Source organism: Aspergillus ochraceoroseus (assembly GCF_002846915.1).
Source record: "Aspergillus ochraceoroseus IBT 24754 chromosome Unknown P175scaffold_1, whole genome shotgun sequence".
NCBI lineage: Eukaryota > Fungi > Ascomycota > Eurotiomycetes > Eurotiales > Aspergillaceae > Aspergillus > Aspergillus ochraceoroseus.
The window spans coordinates 3,648,732-3,665,460 of NW_024468476.1; the positions used below are offsets into that span (position 1 = coordinate 3,648,732).

Here is a 16,729-nt window from a genome sequence, read left to right on the forward strand (position 1 = left end):
ACGAATACTCGGTGCGTGACCTAACTGTCAACTACATGTCTAGACTAGAACAGCTGCAGGGCAGCCGTTTATATGCTACCTGTTATAGCATTGTTGCTTTTGTATGAGCCTCCAATTTTGCGAAGCACGGTGTTTGGAGTTTGGGTTGGTTTTTGGATACATACCCCAGGTTTTTTTTTTTTTTTTTTTTTTTTTTTCTTTTTCTTTTTTTGCTCTCTGTTACAATGTTTGGAATTGGAAATTATTGGTATGGCTGGGAATGAGTAGAACTCCAGTTTGGACGTTGTATGTTGATATCCTTATTTTCATCGTCATGTTTTATGATAGATAAATGTCCTAGGAGTAGGTAGTAGGTAGAACTATAGAATTGATTCAGAAGATATGAATTCGGGGTATCTCGATTGTTTCGTAACTCGTGTCGATATGCAATATAGATTTCTTTCCTTTCCTTCTTTCCTTTTTCCATTGGGGGGGGGTTCATCTTCCACAGAAAAGTAAAGGAAGAAAAGAGAAAGAGCTATAAACAAAACAAAGCCTCTTCTCCAAACTCCCTCACCACCGTTCCCTCCGCCCTTAAAATCCCGCCCAGCCAGTCCTTGGCCGTTTCAAAATCCGCCGCTCCAAATTTCACAAGCACACATCCAGCGCGCACTCGCGCCGCAGTGAAGGTTACCTGTGCGTCGAAGTTGGGCGGTGCTGCCTCGACAGCCACGGGGGCGGCCGAGGAAGCCCAATTCCGGGCTCCGATGCGCGGTAACGCGGAGAACCGGTCCACGATGAAGGCGGCGAGGGATTCAAAGACGGGCCCGTAGAGGATGAGGGTTCCTATGACGCCATGGGGACTGGTACGCTCGCGGATAAGATTCCTGGAAGCTGCTGCTGGTGGTGGTGCTGGTGGCTTTGCTTGGGGGTTTGGGGGTAACGTGGCGGCGGGGTCCCAGGGGTTGTTTTGGTGATTTTCGGCGTCGAGGATCAGTGAGTCCCGGAGCAGAAGGAGGAGGGGGGGGGGCCCCCTTTGATCAAGACCTGTACCTGGTTTCTTCTCGTCCAGGCACCAGATCTCGTTCTTGCCCTTCCAGGTTTGAAAGTCCCAGGCTTCGCCTCGTGCTGTGCGGCCCTGCGTGACCCAGTCGAGCAGGCAGAGGCTGCTGCGCCGCGTGGGGTCCTTTGCGGAGCTCTCGACTGTGAATCGTTGGGTTTGCTCGTAGCGGCTTCCCTTGTAGGGGACGGCGGGATCGGGCAGGTAGCAGAGGGCGGCTTCTTTGCCGATGCGGACGTCGACGGATTGGCGGCTTTTGGCTGCGGGGGGGGATGCTGCTGTCGGGGCGAGGGTGTCCGCGTCGGTTTTGAAGATCTTGGTGCTGCCTTGCGGGGTTGTGACCACGAGTCTTGTGCGTGGCTCGAGCGTGATTGAGACTTCGATGTGGTCGCCGGGAAGGAGACCGCCGCCGTAGGTGAGGAGGTAGAGATGGACAGGTTGCGAGGATGGTGATTGCGGAGTGAACCTGGGGGTGCGCGCGAGGAGCTTCAATGGGTACTTGTACGTGAGGGTTGTAAGGGTGGGGTTTGCGGGTGGGAGGAGAGATAGAACGACTTTGCCCTGGCCGGGTTTGGCAATGGAGGACTCGAAGGGGGATTTGATAGGCATTTGTTTTTTTTTTTTGTTTTTTTTTTTTTTTTTTTAGATATATTCTTGTTGGTGATGTCAATGTTTATAATGTTGTTGTTGTTGTTGTTGTTGATGATGATGTTATGGTTGCGGGGAATGGGACCGAAGATAGTAGATAAGAGAAGAAACGAATCACGGCTTGAACTGCATGATATTCGAGCCTTTTCAATGGCATGGAGATTGACATCTGTACTCCGTATTCGAATGGCGTTACTAAACGGCCTTATATTTTGAGGCGGGAGGTCGTTCACCGTGACTCTGTCTATTATCTACTGCTTGGTTTCTCTTTGGTCAACGGGCAGCGGTGCACCAGCACACGATGCATGTCAAAGCACTCATTGAAGCGGGCCTTCCATCACCACTAGATCAAACAGCTACCTACGATCGTGAGGTATTGACGATCCAATCCAGCGCTTAGACAAGCTAGACTGGCCGCAACAAGATCTATCACAGTTACGATTCTAGGGCTAGGGTTTATCAAATCACCTGGTTTGACCTGCATAAAATCACAAACTCCCGAATGCAGCGATGAGTCATCTATGAAAATGACCGCCGTTACAATACAATACGCATCACGCGGACAATACAGTCAGCTGACCACAAGAGCCTCAGGCACCAACCTATCTCCGCCCGTCATCGCCAGGCACCAAAGCGCGTCCGAGTTCATTGCAATGAATAACTTTGGGATTCAACCAGTGAGTTACCATCATCTCTCTGTCTTCCTCCCCCCCTTTTCCCCCTCCTTTCTTGCCTTCCCTTCCCCTCCTCATCCGTCATACCCTTGAGGCGTGGTATCTTTTTTTCTTTCTCTCCCCATCTTCTTGGATCGTTCTGCGTGATTGTTAGGACCAGATCGACTACACAAAACGCGCCGCGCAAAAAAGGGCAGTGCTCGGGTCAATCAATAACCCAACGAACTAACTTATCACCGCGTCTTTCCGACCCCGTCAAGTCCGCAAAAACAACCCCACGTTCGAGTACGCTTCTCCCTTCGTCCCGTTTATCAATGCGCTGGAAAGAGACATTGGCTAGAAAATGATATATTTATCTGTTCAACTCGCTGACTCCCATCTCCTTCCTACCAAAGTGTTTTAAGAGACCCAGGCCCTTGAAACAAACAGACCATGGAGATTGAGTCGCGCCCCTCAACCCCCGAACCGGGGCCCAGCCAGGACGTATCCCCGTCGGCCTCGCCCTCACCGGGAGATAGGAGGAAGTCTGGTCGAGTGACGCGAAAACCCGACTTATATTCCCAGAGCTATAGCGCTCCCAATGGTGCGACTGCAGGCGGAGCCAAACGAAAACGTGCAGCTACGGGTGAAGAAGAGAATGACGAGGAACGAGAGGACGAAGAAGACGCGTCGGAAACCGAGAGCGAGGATATCGACGACCAGGATCCCGACGAGGAAGAACTTCGAGAAAAGAAGCGTGCTGCACGCAAAGCGGCGGCGAAGAGAGGCGCTGCGGGGACGAAGTCCAAGGCTAAATCCCAGGGGTCGAGATCTGCGAAGAAACCCAAAGTTGCAGGCAATGGAATTGGGAGCCAGCTGGCTCTGCGACCGGCTGCGAATGGAGCAAAACCGGCGTCACGTCCTAGAAAACCGAAAGTTCGACCTAGCTTGGCGGCTGGCGAAACTGGTCTATATGGTAGGTTCAATCTTTCCTTTCTTCGCATATCAACTGACTGGGTTTTGCGGTGTAGCTGAGGTCTTTGGGAAAGGCCGTAATCCCGAGACAGTTGCTGCGGACTGGCTCACCAAATATCATCAGGAACCCGTCATTGCGATGCGCGATATGATTAATTTAGTTCTTAGGTGCTCGGGAGCCGACGTGGAAGTGACGGATCAAGATATTGAGGACCCCGATCACATTGCACCTCGTGTCAGGGACTTGGAAAATCAGTACCATGACCAGGGCATCACTGAATACCCTCTGGTTTCAAAATCGAGAAAGTACAGATCCTTCCAGCTTATCCTCGAAAACTTTTATACAGCACTCATGCAGACTTTCCACCATTCTTCCGCGCTATACGACGAGAAAATCATGTACGAAAATCTCCATTCTTGGCTATCTTCGCTTTCATCTTGTCACTGCCGACCCTTCAGGCATACCGCAACCGTCATCGCTCTTACGAATATGGGTGCTCTCTGCGATATTGCTCGCGAAGTAATAACATCTGTTTCGTCCTCCCGCAAGCAACTCGAGACTGAAAAGAAGAAGAAAACAGTCAATAAAGGAAGGGTTGAGGCAATCAAATCCGCCATTCAAGAAGGCGAAAATAAGCTCGAAACAATCGATGACCATCTCAAGGATGGCGTGAACATTTTCTTTGTCAACCGCTATCGCGATGTTGAACCCAAGATCCGTGCGGAAAGTGTCGCAGCTTTGGGACGGTGGATGCGCACCTACAAGGAATACTTCTTCGAGGGCCAGTTCCTTCGGTATTGCGGCTGGATCACCTCCGACAGTGATGTTCACACACGCTCTATTGCACTGCGCCAGCTGATCAGTGTGTACAGCAATAAAGATAACATTGCTGGTGCACGGACATTCACCGAACGATTCCGCCATCGGTTTGTGGAAATCGCTGCTCATGACGCTGATGTTGGAGTTCGTATTCTAGCGATTGAACTGCTAGACCTCATCCGTGAAGCCGGACTGATGGAGCCCGCCGATATTGATACAGTTGGTAAACTCATCTTTGATTCCGATGCGCGAGTCCGGAAAGCAGCTGGTCACTTCTTTGTGGCGAATGTCCATGATGTATTCGACTCGAATGTTGAGGAAGTGGCGGATGAAGTTAATGAAATGTTTGGTGATGAGGATGAGGACGAGGACGAGTTTGAATCGCCTAAACGGTCCTGGATTAAATTCAAGTGCCTCGTGGATATCCTTCAGGCCTATGATGTCCCAAGTGAAACCCCCGATCAGCCTAGCCTGACACCACGAGACACCCTTTCCGGTATCTCCATGGACTCCCGATTCGTGCTTGCGACTGAAGCTATTTCCCCCCACTTTGAGGAGCTGGAGAGCTGGCAGTCTTTGGCTGGCTACCTGCTCTATGATCATTCCCAGATTCCCAGTGAACAAAGGGATGGCGACAATTCGGGGGCGGTTAAGAAACTGTATAAAATGGAAGAGGGCCAGGAAGTTATCCTTTTGGAAGTTCTTTGCTGCGCCGTTAAATTGCGTATACTCGAAGTTGCCAAATCCGACGTCGACAAACGAGGTCGCAGAGTCAAGGCCTTGACTGATAGGATCCCCGAACTCCAGGAGGAGATCGCCCATGGTCTAGCTCAAATAATTCCCCAGCTCCTGAACAAATTCGGATCTACACCGGAAGCTGCCTCTGCAGTTTTGCGTCTCGAACATCTCGTTGATCTTGATAAGATTCAGGATCTACAAAAGGATGCTGCGGCCTACACGTCCTTGTTGAACGATATCAACAAGCAGTTCCTAACGCATTCTGATCAAGACGTCCTAGCAGAAGCTAGTGTTGCCTTCCTTCACGCCAAGAGCTCTGACGATATGCGTGAAGCATTAGAGGGCAAGATCCAAGAGCTCTGGGACGATGTGATGGATACTCTCCATAGATTATCCCATCGAAAGGAAGTCCTGAGTGATAGCCCGATATCGCTACCGGTTTTGAATGAGCTTATCAATACCGTAACAAGGATTTCCAATCTTTCAGGCGTAACAGATTGCACACACATCCTAGAGACGGCACCTTCGAGTCGGTCGAGAGGCAGAAGCACGGACCAGGCGGAGGCCCCATTCAACATTCTCCTACACCTGGTACAAAGAGGCCTTCGTGGTGAAACAATGGGAGCCGAAGATGATGACGAGGAGGCGAGAGCTGAAATCGAAGTTGTCATTGGCAGCATTCGGATTCTTCTGTTTTACTTCATGTGGAAAGTACAGAACTTGAGAGCGGCTTTGGAGGCGGGGAAGGCCAAGTTCAGCACAGCATACTTCGAGGCTCTAACAAAGAGCCGCGAGACATTCGTCGACACTCTTGTTGATATTATGGAAGCACGATCGGGCTTGGACGAGGTCCGTTTCTCTGCGACTACAACTCTGTTGGATCTACAGACTTTATTCGGTACAATCCGTCATGCTGGGCTAAACGTGGGCAACGATGAAGAAGACATGATCCTCCAAACCCAGAGTCTGGTGCACGAGATCGGCTCCGATGTCCAAGACCTCATAACGAAGATCCACGGAAACGCACTACGGACATATGCCAAAAAGTCAGGGATGGCGTTTGAGCCAGCAGAGGACGATGCTCCCGCTTCCGACTCGGAACTGGAAAGGGAGCCAATGGATGAGGAGGAGGAATTCGGTCTGGAGAAGCAAGCCCTAGCTAGTGAACGTTTGCGGTCCAAGATCGTCGCCGAGCAAAGGCTGTGCGAATTGACGGGCAAGATCGTTCTGGCGATCATAGGCCGCATTCTTGATGCTTCTGGGTCAAAGAGTGGCCATTTGAAGAAGAAGCTCCTCAAACAGAAATCCCAGTACGGTCCTAATTACCGCGAGGTCCTAGTCTTCCTTGAAGACCGTGCCCCCAAGCGTGCTGCCCCACGCGCTGCTCAATCCAAGAGCAAGCACGCTGCTTCGGGCCCAGACAAACCCGCAGCTGGTGCCGCGAAGCGGGCCGGGGAACATAAGTCGACCGAAAGAGTGGATGAAGAGAGTGATGCGGATGATTCTCCAGTTGAGGATAACGACGAGGAACTTGAGGAAGACAATATCGACCAAGACGAGGACAATGAGAACGAGAACGAGAACCCGGCGACACCTGAACCAGACGAGGATGAAATAATGGGCGACTGATCGATTAATTGATTGATTTAATAGTTTGCCCTCTCTCTCTCTCTCTCTCTCTCTCTCTCTCTCTCTCTTTTCAGTCTCTTAGGTTTTTTTTTTAAAGGAAAAATCTTTCTCTTTTGTTCCAAAACGGCGGATACGGCGTTTGGCTGCAAATTCATTTCCATGACGACTTGATTGATCCATTTATTCCCTTCCATCTTCTCGCCGCATCTTAAATTTCTCATCTCCTTCTCCTCTACTCGACTCCGCTCTACCTCTTACCTCTAGCTACCCAGATCACCTCATCTAATACCTCTCTCTCATCAAGATTGTTGTACTGTGCCCCTCTTGAAATCCAAATTCTACTACGCTGACGAATCTACCCAATCACCTTTTTCTGAGATCTACCTCACCATCATATATCTCTTTCACTTTCTTCTTCTTCTTCTTCTTCTCTGTTTTCTTTTTTTTTTTTTTTTTCAAATATGGTCTTATTCTCTTTTTTTTTTTTTTTTTTCTTCCCCAAGTTGAAGTCGTCGTGTCGTGTCTAGAGTCAATTGTGTACCTACCCTATGTTGTTCCCTTTAACTTCCTCCACCTTACCTTATCTTATTATTCCTTGTATATAAACACCAATTCCACCGGTTTGATCTGTCTTTGATGAAGACGAGATCTTCTCTCTCTCTCTCTCTCTCTCTCTCTCTCTCTCATTGCAGAGTTACTAAGATATGGCGCACAGAGTAGATACCATGCATACATATCCTTTATATAAATGATTACGGGAGGGAAGGGAAAGGAAAGGAAAGGAAAGGAATGGAATGGGGGAATCAACCAACCTATACTTTTCCGGTATACCTACTAAACGGGCAAGAAATATCCCATTATCATCATCATCATCATCATCGACTCCAGAGTGGAGCTTGACTATTTCCCTCCCCGACAAGGTTCACGAACTGTCAAGTTTACCTAACCGGAACTCGCTACTGATTTCGGACTGTATGTACCTGTACGGAACGTAACGTAACTGGTGTGATTGTTGGGCGATATCGAGCATTTGGGGAGAAATGGAGGCTATCTACATACAACCAAGATGGTAGCCCATAGTCATCGATCGCTGGAACCGCTCGCTACTTGGTCCTCGTACGTGCTTGTCTTTGCTTGTCTTTCTGGATAAGGATGGGATAGCTAGAACCCTAGCTCATTTGGAGCATACCACGCCTATAGAGAGAGGAAGGGAAATATTTAGAGAGGAGTTAAGGTAGACAGGAGGAAAAGGAAAGGAAAAAAACCCCCGAGTTAAATATAATAGACAATAATACGCCTGTGTATGAAGAATGCTACGAGAGGGGGGAAAGGGGGAGAAAAAAAAAAGGAAATCTGCATGACATCAAAGGGGGTTACATGACGGTGAATCTTGTTTATCGTGAATGAACAAACCGGGAAAGTAAGGAGGTCAAGGCGAAAGGGGGTAGAAACAAGTAGAACGTTTGAAATGGCAAAAGGCGAGAGCAGGCCCAATCAAGCTGGTATGGTATATCCCGGAAATCGATGCCCAAGACCTAACACCACTCCGGTTTCCCTGGGGAGCCATGGCCAATCCGGGTATCTAATTGAATACCACTCCAAGAGGACGAAATGATAGGGATTTGTTGATGCGGCGATTTGCAGATTGACACACCAACGTTCTAGCATGAAGTTGAATTGAAGCACATGATGACTTCCCCAGATTGGGAAGAAGGTGCGAAGAATTGTGGTATCCCAGATTTTTCTTCTTTTATTTGATGATATATTTTTTTTTTCTTCTTTACATATCCATGGAGTCACCACCGTTGGCACTAGCGAATGTGAATCCACCGGGCTGCTGTTGATTTGTGCCCAGAGTGAAGCCAGTCTGTGTTTGTTGAGGGGCAAGCTCGTCAATATCACCACCAGCCTCATCTTCATCCGAGAAGTACTTCTCGATAATGTTGTATGCCTTCATGTAGATCTCCTCGTTGGCGTTGTTCTGGCAGTCGTGGATCTTCTCCATACCACCGGCCTCTTCAATGAATAGGGCATAGCGGTTGACACGAGCCTCACCAGACTGAGCAGCCTCCTTGTCCATCTCACCGACCTTCAAGATGTTCTCAAGACCATCAAGAGCGACCTGGATAATCTTGTTGTCAGGGCATGCGAGCAGGTCGCAGAGGGGCTTGATGCATCCCTGGGTCACGAGGTAACGGATCTGGTCGGGCTTCTGCAGACCACCAGAGGTAGCATTGGAGATGGCCCAGCAAGCTTCCTTTCGGGTCTTGAAGTCACCGTTGGCAAGCAGGTGAATCAGAGGGGGAATAATTCCAGCGTCGACCACGGACTGAATCTGGGTGGAGTTGCCAGCGGTAATGTTGGAAATGGTCCAGCAGGCTTCCTTACGGATACCATCCTTGGTGGAGCTCAGCAGGGAGAGAAGGGCGGGCAGAGCGCCGCAGTTAATGATCACCTGTGTTTGAACATCGTCGCCGGTCACAATGTTTCCGACCGAGCGAAGAGCGGGGGTCTGCACGGAGGTGGAGGCGTGCATGAGCAGCTCGACCAGACGGCGAGGAATGCCAGCCTCAATGACAGCCTGAATCTTCTCATTGGTGCCATCAGACAGGTATGAAATAGCCCAGCAAGCATCAATAAGGACCTCATCGTCTAGCATGTAGATGAGCTTGGCGAGAACGGGGAGAGCGGGTGCGATCTGTAGTGAGAAGATTAGAATCAAATGGCATCCTAACCGGATAAGATCTAACATGGTGACGTACCGTATTCCAATCGGGCTGAGGGGTCTTGCCACGGCAGAAGTTGCTGAGAGTCCAGGTGGCATTGCGGAGCATGCTGATCTTGCGGCCATCGTTGATCAAGGTCAACAGGGGACGAAGAGCACCAGCATTGAGCACAAAGTCGCGGCACTGGGGGCTATCACCGGCAATGTTACCCAGTGCCCACACGGCCTGCTCCCGCACATCGGGTTCGGGGCTGCTCAGAAGTTCCACGAAGATGGGCACAGCACCAGCTTCGATGACAACTTGGGTCTGCTGGGCAGATCCGGAGGCAATGTTGGTCAAGGCCCAGGCAGCCTCAAACTGGACCAGGGTATGAGGAGACCGGAGGAACTCTACGAAACGGCTGACAACACCGGTCTCGATGACACGCTCGATGGGAGGGTTACGCTCCTTAGAAAGCAGCTTCCTGAATTTGGTTGTGGCTTGGATCTGAGATTCAATCTGGTCGGAGAAAACACCCTTGACCATCTCGGGTAGCTCGACATTAAGCTAATAAGAGAACAAGATGTTAGCCATTTCGAATCTAGGTGCATAAATAGTGCGGATCCAGCATATCTCAGACAACGATTGGTCGTGTGCGAGTGAGTATCCCCCGCCATGTAACGGCCTAAATCCCCCGAACAACAATCGGGCGGTGAAACACAGATTGGAAAGAAGCTCATGAGGTGAAGACAACGGAGCCCCAGGTGGAGCAGAGAGGAAGATTTATTCGCGAGACACGAACATGACCCAGGATTGCTGGAGAGGGGGAGGGGGGCAGAAAAAAGAAAAAAGAAAAAAAAATTTCAAAACAAAAACAAAGCCAACATCAAAGGAGCTAACACATACCTCACTTTCGATGGCACTGGCTTCATCATCGCTCTCAGTGGCAGCAGCCATACCACCTCCTACACCAATACCGCCATCCCGGGTTTGGATACCTCGCCTCTTGGCCAAGTTCTCCTCTCTCTTCTGCTTTCGAATTTCGACCTGCTGTTCTTCACGACGACGACGAAGCTCGTCAGGCCGAAACTGGTTTCTGGCCTTGTACTGTGTACGACGATGCTCTGGGATATAACGTTCGGCCATGGTTGCTGGGAAGAGGGAAAGTCCACGACAACGGGTTTACTTAATTAAGCCAGAAAAAAAATAAAGAGAAAATAGAGAAAATAAAGGTGGGGCGCGGTGGGAGGGACGGAGACGACGAAGGCGGGAGGGGAGGGAGGGTAGAAGAAGCGATTAGAGGGAGCAGAGTATAAGAAGTCGAGGAGTAGTAAGGCCCAGGTGAGGAAAAAAAGAATAATGGAAAAGATACCGTGCAAATAAGGGAGGACTTTTTTTTTATTATTTTTTTCCTTTCGCGGGGGGAGAAAGGGAGCGCCTGGAAGCAGAAGGAAAAGTAAGTTGAAGGAGGGGAAAAAAGTCGACCAGTGTTGACGGCAGATACATTGCAGGTGGGATTGCGGCCAGTCACGGGACTGCTATTCACTGCATTGGGTTTGGTGCCATCGGCTAAGCGCCACTTACGCGCAGCCGACTTTAGCGACGACGAACGCTTTTTCTACATATACCTAGGTATACTCCCACCCGACACATTATTGTCAAAGTAGACACCTCGATTCAACCGATATCCTGTAGCTCAGTCGCGTTTCTCGATTTGTCTGTCTTGGTTATGTAGAGCTTGAGCTCAGACTCTCTTCCATATATAACCTTACTTTCGTGTCCAAGAAAAATGCAATAGCCCATTCTACGCGTCGTCTTTCTCAAAGATGCCCGTGTTACCCGCAAAATTCGTTAATATTTCCACCGCTCTTGCCACCAAATATGGCCCTGTCAATGTAATCGGCGTCGTCGTGGATGTGTGGGGTGGCGCGTTTAAGAGCCAAGGCACCTCTCTTTGCATCACATTCACCATTAAAGACACCAACCTGAACAATGGGCATACATGGGACGGTCTGAAGATCAAATATTTCAAAGAAACCGAGAGCCTCTTGCCTCCAGTTCGAGAAGGCGATGTAATCTTGCTGCGAGATCTTGCGGTATGGTTGAAACCCCCAACCCCCAACCCCCAAACGCGTGTCTGTGAGATTCCTCGAGGTCTGATACTGACTGTTTTTTTTGGGCTGCAGGTCAGGGTGGTTAATGGGCGGCTGATGGGCGTTGCTGCTCAGGATCGAAATATTCCCTGGGCTGTTTTTCGTCCAGATAGAGACCCCACGTCTCAGTACTCTGCTCTTTCTGGCCCGGTTCCTTTTGACCCGTCGTATGCGGAAAAGACCTACGCATTTTCTTTGCTCGAGGCTAGTCCGACTACATTTCGCACTGCCTCTTCGTCTGGAGCTGTACTCGCTCCGTCTACGTTTTCCGGGCCTTCGCAGAGAAAGTTTGCACTCCTCAAGGACATCCAGGAAAGACAGTTCGTGGACCTTGTCGGGGAAATAGTCAAGCTCCACTCTGGAGATTTCGAAAAGGCTACGCTGTATCTCACCGACTACACGGCCAATGACAAGCTATTCCGCTACGAATCTGATGGTGACGATAAAGCTACCGAGCACGGACGCGATGGTGATCCCTACAACTATATCCCACGGTCGAAGAAAAATTGGGACGGTCCATCCGGCCAAATGACCATTCAGATCACTCTCTGGGAACCTCATGCCTCATTTGTCCGAGGAAACTTCGATAGACACGACCTTATCCGCCTGAAGAATGTCCGAATCAGGGGGAGCCGCATTGATGGGCTTCTCGAAGGGATTCTCCATACCGACAAAGAAAATCCCCGCGCCGTGCACGCCTTCCGCATAGATACCAAGAACGATGTCCGGGTTCAACAACTCCTCTCTCGAAAGGAAGAGTATTGGAAAACGAACCATGCCAAACGAAAACCAACCAAAGATCCCGAACCACCATCCAAGAAACTCAGCAGCAAGAAACAACGAACCAAGCCACCGCCCAAGAAGGAACACGGCCAGCAATCACTCGAGCAAACCACTCGCAACCCCACAAACCCAAACGGTACGAACATCCTACTCTTCCCAGCCACGATGATTCCGCAATTTTCTATTTCTAACGTTGCAATAGTCCAATCATACCAAGCAGGTGTTACCATCCGGCCCCTCGAGGTCATCGTGAACAACCCATCCCACAACAACAAGTCCCCCGACGGAATTGAATACCGTCTGCCCTTCCAGAACCTTTGCTACAGAAGCACGGTCCATGTGGTTGATTTCTTCCCCCCGAATCTCGAAGATTTCGCGGTTCCAATTCACCACAATCCCCCTGCACCTGGGAGCTCCCAGCAGCACCCCTTCACAAAGTGGGAGTGGCGGTTTTGTCTTCTGGTGGAAAGCGTCCCCCCACCACCGCCGGGGCAGCGCAAGGAACGGGTGAAACTTTTGGTTTCTGATTCCGATGCGGTGTATCTCCTCAAAATGGATGCGGCTAAGTAAGTATATCCCCTGTGGCTTACTTCCAAAGTTCCAAGCCGTGGAAGATATCCACTAATTTTTTTTTTTTTTTGGCTTGATTCGATAGTTTACGTGCGCATCCGAGCAAGCTAGCTGCCTTGAAAGAGAAACTTTTTCTTCTTTGGGGCAATCTACAGGAGCGGAAAACTAAAGCCATCGAAGACCCCACTGGCTGTCCGCTAGATTCCGGCTCTGTTTCGTCTTTGCCATTCACCTGCTGTATCAAGGAATACGGGGTTAGGTGTCATCACCCCGTTACAGATAACGACAACGACCCCCTTCCCTGCGGCGACAGGGACTGTTTTGGATGGGAGAGAAAGTTTGGGATGTTCATGACTGTCATTCATGATGGTTAAAGTCACCCAATTGAAGTATAATTGAATAGGTGCATCATGACCTTTATTTTCTTGTCATAATTCAACAATGGATACATATCTTTTTTAACCTAAATGCAAAGAAGGCAGGGGAATAATGTACTAGAGAAAGAAACGTACAGCCCGAGCTAGAATTGCCAAACCCTGAAGCGATTCTCGGCCGCCCTGTCTAATAACAGGGGGAAAGGACAGGATTGATGCAGCTGCTTTTCCTAAAACCCATAGCGCCAAAGGGTTATGAGCCCGGAAGCGAAGACAGAAAAAAACGGATTAGGGATGTTCTTATGGCGAGATTATTATAAAAGTAAAAGGCGGGGAAATGATTAAACTTTGGTCACTTTGACGATATTGGTGTCAACGCCGTGTGCTGCGGTATCAAACCGACAGCTCTGGCCCCAATAACATTCTTTTTTCCCTGGTTCGCTTTGGGGACATCGATGTCCATACATACACTCTGCATCGTTGCATTCCAACCCATAACGGCATGGCGTCATTCGCGCGATGGCGGTTAAGATTAAATATTCATTCTTAGTTAGCTTGCGCGAATGGTCGTGATGACAGTTCTCGTTGGGGCATTCGCCTTGTAAGAAGTGAAAATTGCAAAGCTTCAGTTTCTTCATGCGACTCACTTCCTCTCGAGGAATGGTTTTAAAATCAAGTCGGTCTACACGTTGGCCGTACTTATTCCGCTCCACGGTTTTTGACCGCGAGGTTAAGTTGGACTTGGAACGCACCACTTGGAACTCATCAGGGCTCGAGGGATTGGCAGACCCCGACGATATGGGAATGCTAATACTTGTTGCCGTGGTGTTGCTTGAGGTTCGCGAAAGCGGTGTTACAAGAGGAGTCGGCGACGGGGTGAGCAGGGAACGAGGGTTCGTCGCGACTGCAGCCTTCCACGGAGCCCAGACCGGCATGATTTTGGAATCTCGAAACAGTTCAGGAAACTTCGTAGACCTATAGTGTGTTTTCAGAGAGTCCAGGGTTCTTCCGAACGGAATTCCTTCAATCAATGACACGCGCCCTAAAAGCTTCATATCCGTTAATGTATCCTCCAAAATTTGAGTATATGCAGGCTCGTCCGAGCATCCCATGAATATTTGGTGGCAATGGCAGTTGTACAGATAAAGGTGAAAGGACTCTGTGGGAGAATCAACGTTGGGTTAGCGTACAGTACAACTCGACACAAGGGCAAGGGAGGAAATTCAAATCCTGCAGGATGCGAGACACGAGATTGCATTGCATACCCTTAATCTTATCATGCGCCGCATCCTTTCCAACTCCAACATCCACGAGGTCGAACAATGGAAACCTCCCATTGAAGCCTCGGGCAAATTCGTCCAGCACGGATGGGTCTGTGGTGATTCCACCACGAACACAGCTCTCACATAATGCCTTCATGTTGACAAACATCTTGGCCATTATCTTTGGTGAAACAATACTTGAAAAACTGGCTGCGATATAGGCCTCGATAGCAGAATATAGGGCCTTTGCTGCTTTCTGCCCACCCCGTTCGCCTAGCTGCAGGAACTCCTCCTGGAAGATTATCCCGTCTCCGTCTAAAAGTACGATTACGAAGGGTTCACGGTTCTAGATGACAAGAAAGATACCGTCAGCAATTGTTGAATAGGAGGGCACAAAATAATTTTGGTGTTATTCACCATAATAGCTTTAGTCCTGGATATCTGTTCCATTAATTCAATCTCATGAAGTTGTATATCACGATTGAAGCGCTTTGCGCGTTCATGATCCAGCTGTTCTTGTTGATATGCACCTTCAAGCTCAGTCACTCGTTGGATGAGTTCCTAGTAGAGGGAATGAATGTCAACAGAAGCAGAGTTGGAGGGTCAGGCGAAGGTCACGCTGAGAAGCTACCTCAATTAAATCATCCTTCTTCTGTTCTATCGAGGTCAGTTGCGTATAGCGTTCAAAATAGGCTCGAGCTGTCATGATGGCTAGCCAACCCGGGCGTATTCAATGGTACAGGAAAGGCTATTTGGAAGGGAAAACCAAAATCAGAGGAGAAAATATGGGATGAGGATGGGAGGAAGTGCAAATTAGAGAGCGCGAACGGCGCTTATGAACTCTTCTATGAATGGTGAATGGTGACACGAATGAAGGTGGGAAATGAAGGAGGAAGCAAGAGAATCACCACCGTCCGGTAGTGTATTATAGGCATTCACTGGCTGCGCGTGATATCAACCACAGCCTTTATTGTTTATTGTTTATTGTTTCCAAGTTTCTTTTCCTCATTCTCTTTTTTTCAGCTGGAGATTTGCTTTTTTATTAAATAATAAAATACCGGAAGGAACCGCAGCCTCCAGCTGAGTCAGCTTCCCTGCCTGGGGAAATCACGACCAACGACCAACGACAGTAAACGCCTACGTGGAGAAATTGACTCTCCCTCTCTCTCTCTTCCATCATCTGTCTTCTTCTCTCTCTTTCTATCTCCCCCTCCCTCTTCCTTTCTCTTCTTCTTCCTCATTCTTTTTTTGGGGGGTTTTTCTTTCTCTTCCCTCCCGGTTCTTGCCTCCGTCGCAATGGCTCGCTTTGCTTTTCTCTCTCTGGCTTTACTCTCGGTTCAGGCCCTGATCGGCAGCTCTCTTGCCGCTGTACGTTTGCCCACCTTGCCAGTCTCTCAATTGATGACCAATTAGATCACTAACATGAAATTATTGCAACTTAGGATACCGCGGATAAGGTCGATGAATCTTTCGAAGTCCCCAAGCTGGCTGTTACAGCCCACGCTGAGTTCCCTGCGTCTGAGATCTTCGGTGTAAAGCTTGTCAACGGACACCCTACTCAGGCGTTGGTGACCTTTGTCAACAATGAAGAATCTGCTGTGACCGTGAACTTCATTGGTGGCACTCTGTCGACCCTGGATGAGGAGCAGAGCCAGCTGGTCCGCAACTTGACTGCGACTCGCTACAGCGTGGAAATCCCCGCTGGCGAGAAGGAGAGTCTGAGCTACAGCTTCGCCACTGAAATGCACCCCCAGGATCTGAGACTGTCTCTCGCCACTGTTATTTCTGACGAGGAGGGCCGATTTTTCACCGTCTATGCCTACAATGGAACCGTGAGCGTGGTGGAACCCGAGACCAGCATCTTTGATCCCCAGATGTGAGAATATCTTCTTCCGCCCTTCCATTATAACCACAACTAACTTCATTCGATTAGCATCTTCTTGTACTTCTTCCTACTAGCCTGCTTTACTGGTGTTGTCTACTTCTTCTACACTGTTTGGATCGCGCCTTATTTCCCCCAGAAGCGCAAGTCTGGAAAGCCTGCCGAATTCTCAAAGAAGGCCTCGAGTGCGGCGAAGAAGCCTGAACCCGCTGTTGAAAGCCCTGCTGTCTCTTCCGCCACCACCTACAACGCCGAGTGGATCCCCGCTCACCACATTCAGCGCCCTGAGGCAAGGAAGGTCAAGGGCACCACGCGCTCCAAGAGCCGTACTTAAGCCGGTCGATGCAGTTATATCGCCGGGTATCGGCTTGCGAGAGGATCTCCCATAGGGTTCGCCAACGATCTCGCAGAGATTGGGTGCGATCCTCTCGATGAGTCTGGTATGAAGGCTAGCAAGCTTAGATGGAAAGATCGCTGAGAATGTGATCGGCCAAAAGT

At 49.5% G+C, this 16,729-nt stretch overlaps 6 protein-coding genes across 6 annotated transcripts; 3 read left to right on the plus strand and 3 right to left on the minus strand.

Moving 5' to 3' along the window:
• Nucleotides 1-203: 203 nt before the first annotated feature.
• P175DRAFT_0450944 (urease accessory protein UreD) lies at nt 204-1,648 on the minus strand (the record flags this gene model as incomplete). Its single annotated transcript, XM_040894476.1, has 1 exon — nt 204-1,648. The coding sequence occupies one exon, from the start codon at nt 1,646-1,648 to the stop codon at nt 518-520; it is 1,131 nt and encodes a 376-aa protein (XP_040756279.1). The 3' UTR covers nt 204-517.
• A 662-nt stretch (nt 1,649-2,310) lies between these two features.
• Nucleotides 2,311-6,971, plus strand: P175DRAFT_0497988 (cohesin subunit IRR1). The gene is made up of 2 exons (XM_040896408.1): nt 2,311-3,316; nt 3,372-6,971. Exons 1-2 carry the CDS (start codon nt 2,794-2,796, stop codon nt 6,500-6,502), a joined length of 3,654 nt encoding a protein of 1,217 aa, XP_040756280.1. The 5' UTR covers nt 2,311-2,793; the 3' UTR covers nt 6,503-6,971.
• A 1,311-nt stretch (nt 6,972-8,282) lies between these two features.
• On the minus strand, nt 8,283-10,353 carry P175DRAFT_0428885 (karyopherin alpha; the record flags this gene model as incomplete). The annotated part of the gene is made up of 3 exons (XM_040893328.1): nt 8,283-9,200; nt 9,265-9,774; nt 10,114-10,353. The coding sequence occupies 3 exons, from the start codon at nt 10,351-10,353 to the stop codon at nt 8,283-8,285; spliced, it is 1,668 nt and encodes a 555-aa protein (XP_040756281.1).
• A 583-nt stretch (nt 10,354-10,936) lies between these two features.
• On the plus strand, nt 10,937-13,258 carry P175DRAFT_055008 (telomere-binding alpha subunit central domain protein). The gene is made up of 4 exons (XM_040900433.1): nt 10,937-11,303; nt 11,394-12,279; nt 12,346-12,709; nt 12,799-13,258. The coding sequence occupies exons 1-4, from the start codon at nt 11,034-11,036 to the stop codon at nt 13,085-13,087; spliced, it is 1,809 nt and encodes a 602-aa protein (XP_040756282.1). The 5' UTR covers nt 10,937-11,033; the 3' UTR covers nt 13,088-13,258.
• On the minus strand, nt 13,064-15,354 carry P175DRAFT_0471488 (CCCH zinc finger protein). The gene is made up of 4 exons (XM_040895093.1): nt 14,981-15,354; nt 14,767-14,910; nt 14,353-14,695; nt 13,064-14,246 (listed from the first exon to the last, which is right to left on the minus strand). Exons 1-4 carry the CDS (start codon nt 15,053-15,055, stop codon nt 13,429-13,431), a joined length of 1,380 nt encoding a protein of 459 aa, XP_040756283.1. The 5' UTR covers nt 15,056-15,354; the 3' UTR covers nt 13,064-13,428.
• A 257-nt stretch (nt 15,355-15,611) lies between these two features.
• On the plus strand, nt 15,612-16,621 carry P175DRAFT_0497990 (putative translocon-associated protein, alpha subunit). Its single transcript, XM_040896409.1, has 3 exons — nt 15,612-15,717; nt 15,792-16,225; nt 16,283-16,621. The coding sequence occupies exons 1-3, from the start codon at nt 15,646-15,648 to the stop codon at nt 16,563-16,565; spliced, it is 789 nt and encodes a 262-aa protein (XP_040756284.1). The 5' UTR covers nt 15,612-15,645; the 3' UTR covers nt 16,566-16,621.
• The last annotated feature ends 108 nt before the right edge of the window (nt 16,622-16,729 follow it).

Coding starts and splice junctions, on each gene's coding strand:
- P175DRAFT_0497988 (XM_040896408.1), top strand. CDS start 2,794: ATGGAGATTGAGTCGCGCCCCTCAACCCCCGAACCGGGGCCCAGCCAG. Junction 3,317..3,371: donor TGGCGAAACTGGTCTATATG/GTAGGTTCAATC, acceptor TTTGCGGTGTAG/CTGAGGTCTTTGGGAAAGGC.
- P175DRAFT_055008 (XM_040900433.1), top strand. CDS start 11,034: ATGCCCGTGTTACCCGCAAAATTCGTTAATATTTCCACCGCTCTTGCC. Junction 12,280..12,345: donor CAACCCCACAAACCCAAACG/GTACGAACATCC, acceptor ACGTTGCAATAG/TCCAATCATACCAAGCAGGT. Junction 12,710..12,798: donor CTCAAAATGGATGCGGCTAA/GTAAGTATATCC, acceptor TTGATTCGATAG/TTTACGTGCGCATCCGAGCA.
- P175DRAFT_0471488 (XM_040895093.1), bottom strand. CDS start 15,055: ATGACAGCTCGAGCCTATTTTGAACGCTATACGCAACTGACCTCGATA. Junction 14,911..14,980: donor AGAAGGATGATTTAATTGAG/GTAGCTTCTCAG, acceptor TCCCTCTACTAG/GAACTCATCCAACGAGTGAC. Junction 14,696..14,766: donor CCAGGACTAAAGCTATTATG/GTGAATAACACC, acceptor CTTGTCATCTAG/AACCGTGAACCCTTCGTAAT.
- P175DRAFT_0497990 (XM_040896409.1), top strand. CDS start 15,646: ATGGCTCGCTTTGCTTTTCTCTCTCTGGCTTTACTCTCGGTTCAGGCC. Junction 15,718..15,791: donor TCGGCAGCTCTCTTGCCGCT/GTACGTTTGCCC, acceptor ATTGCAACTTAG/GATACCGCGGATAAGGTCGA. Junction 16,226..16,282: donor AGCATCTTTGATCCCCAGAT/GTGAGAATATCT, acceptor TCATTCGATTAG/CATCTTCTTGTACTTCTTCC.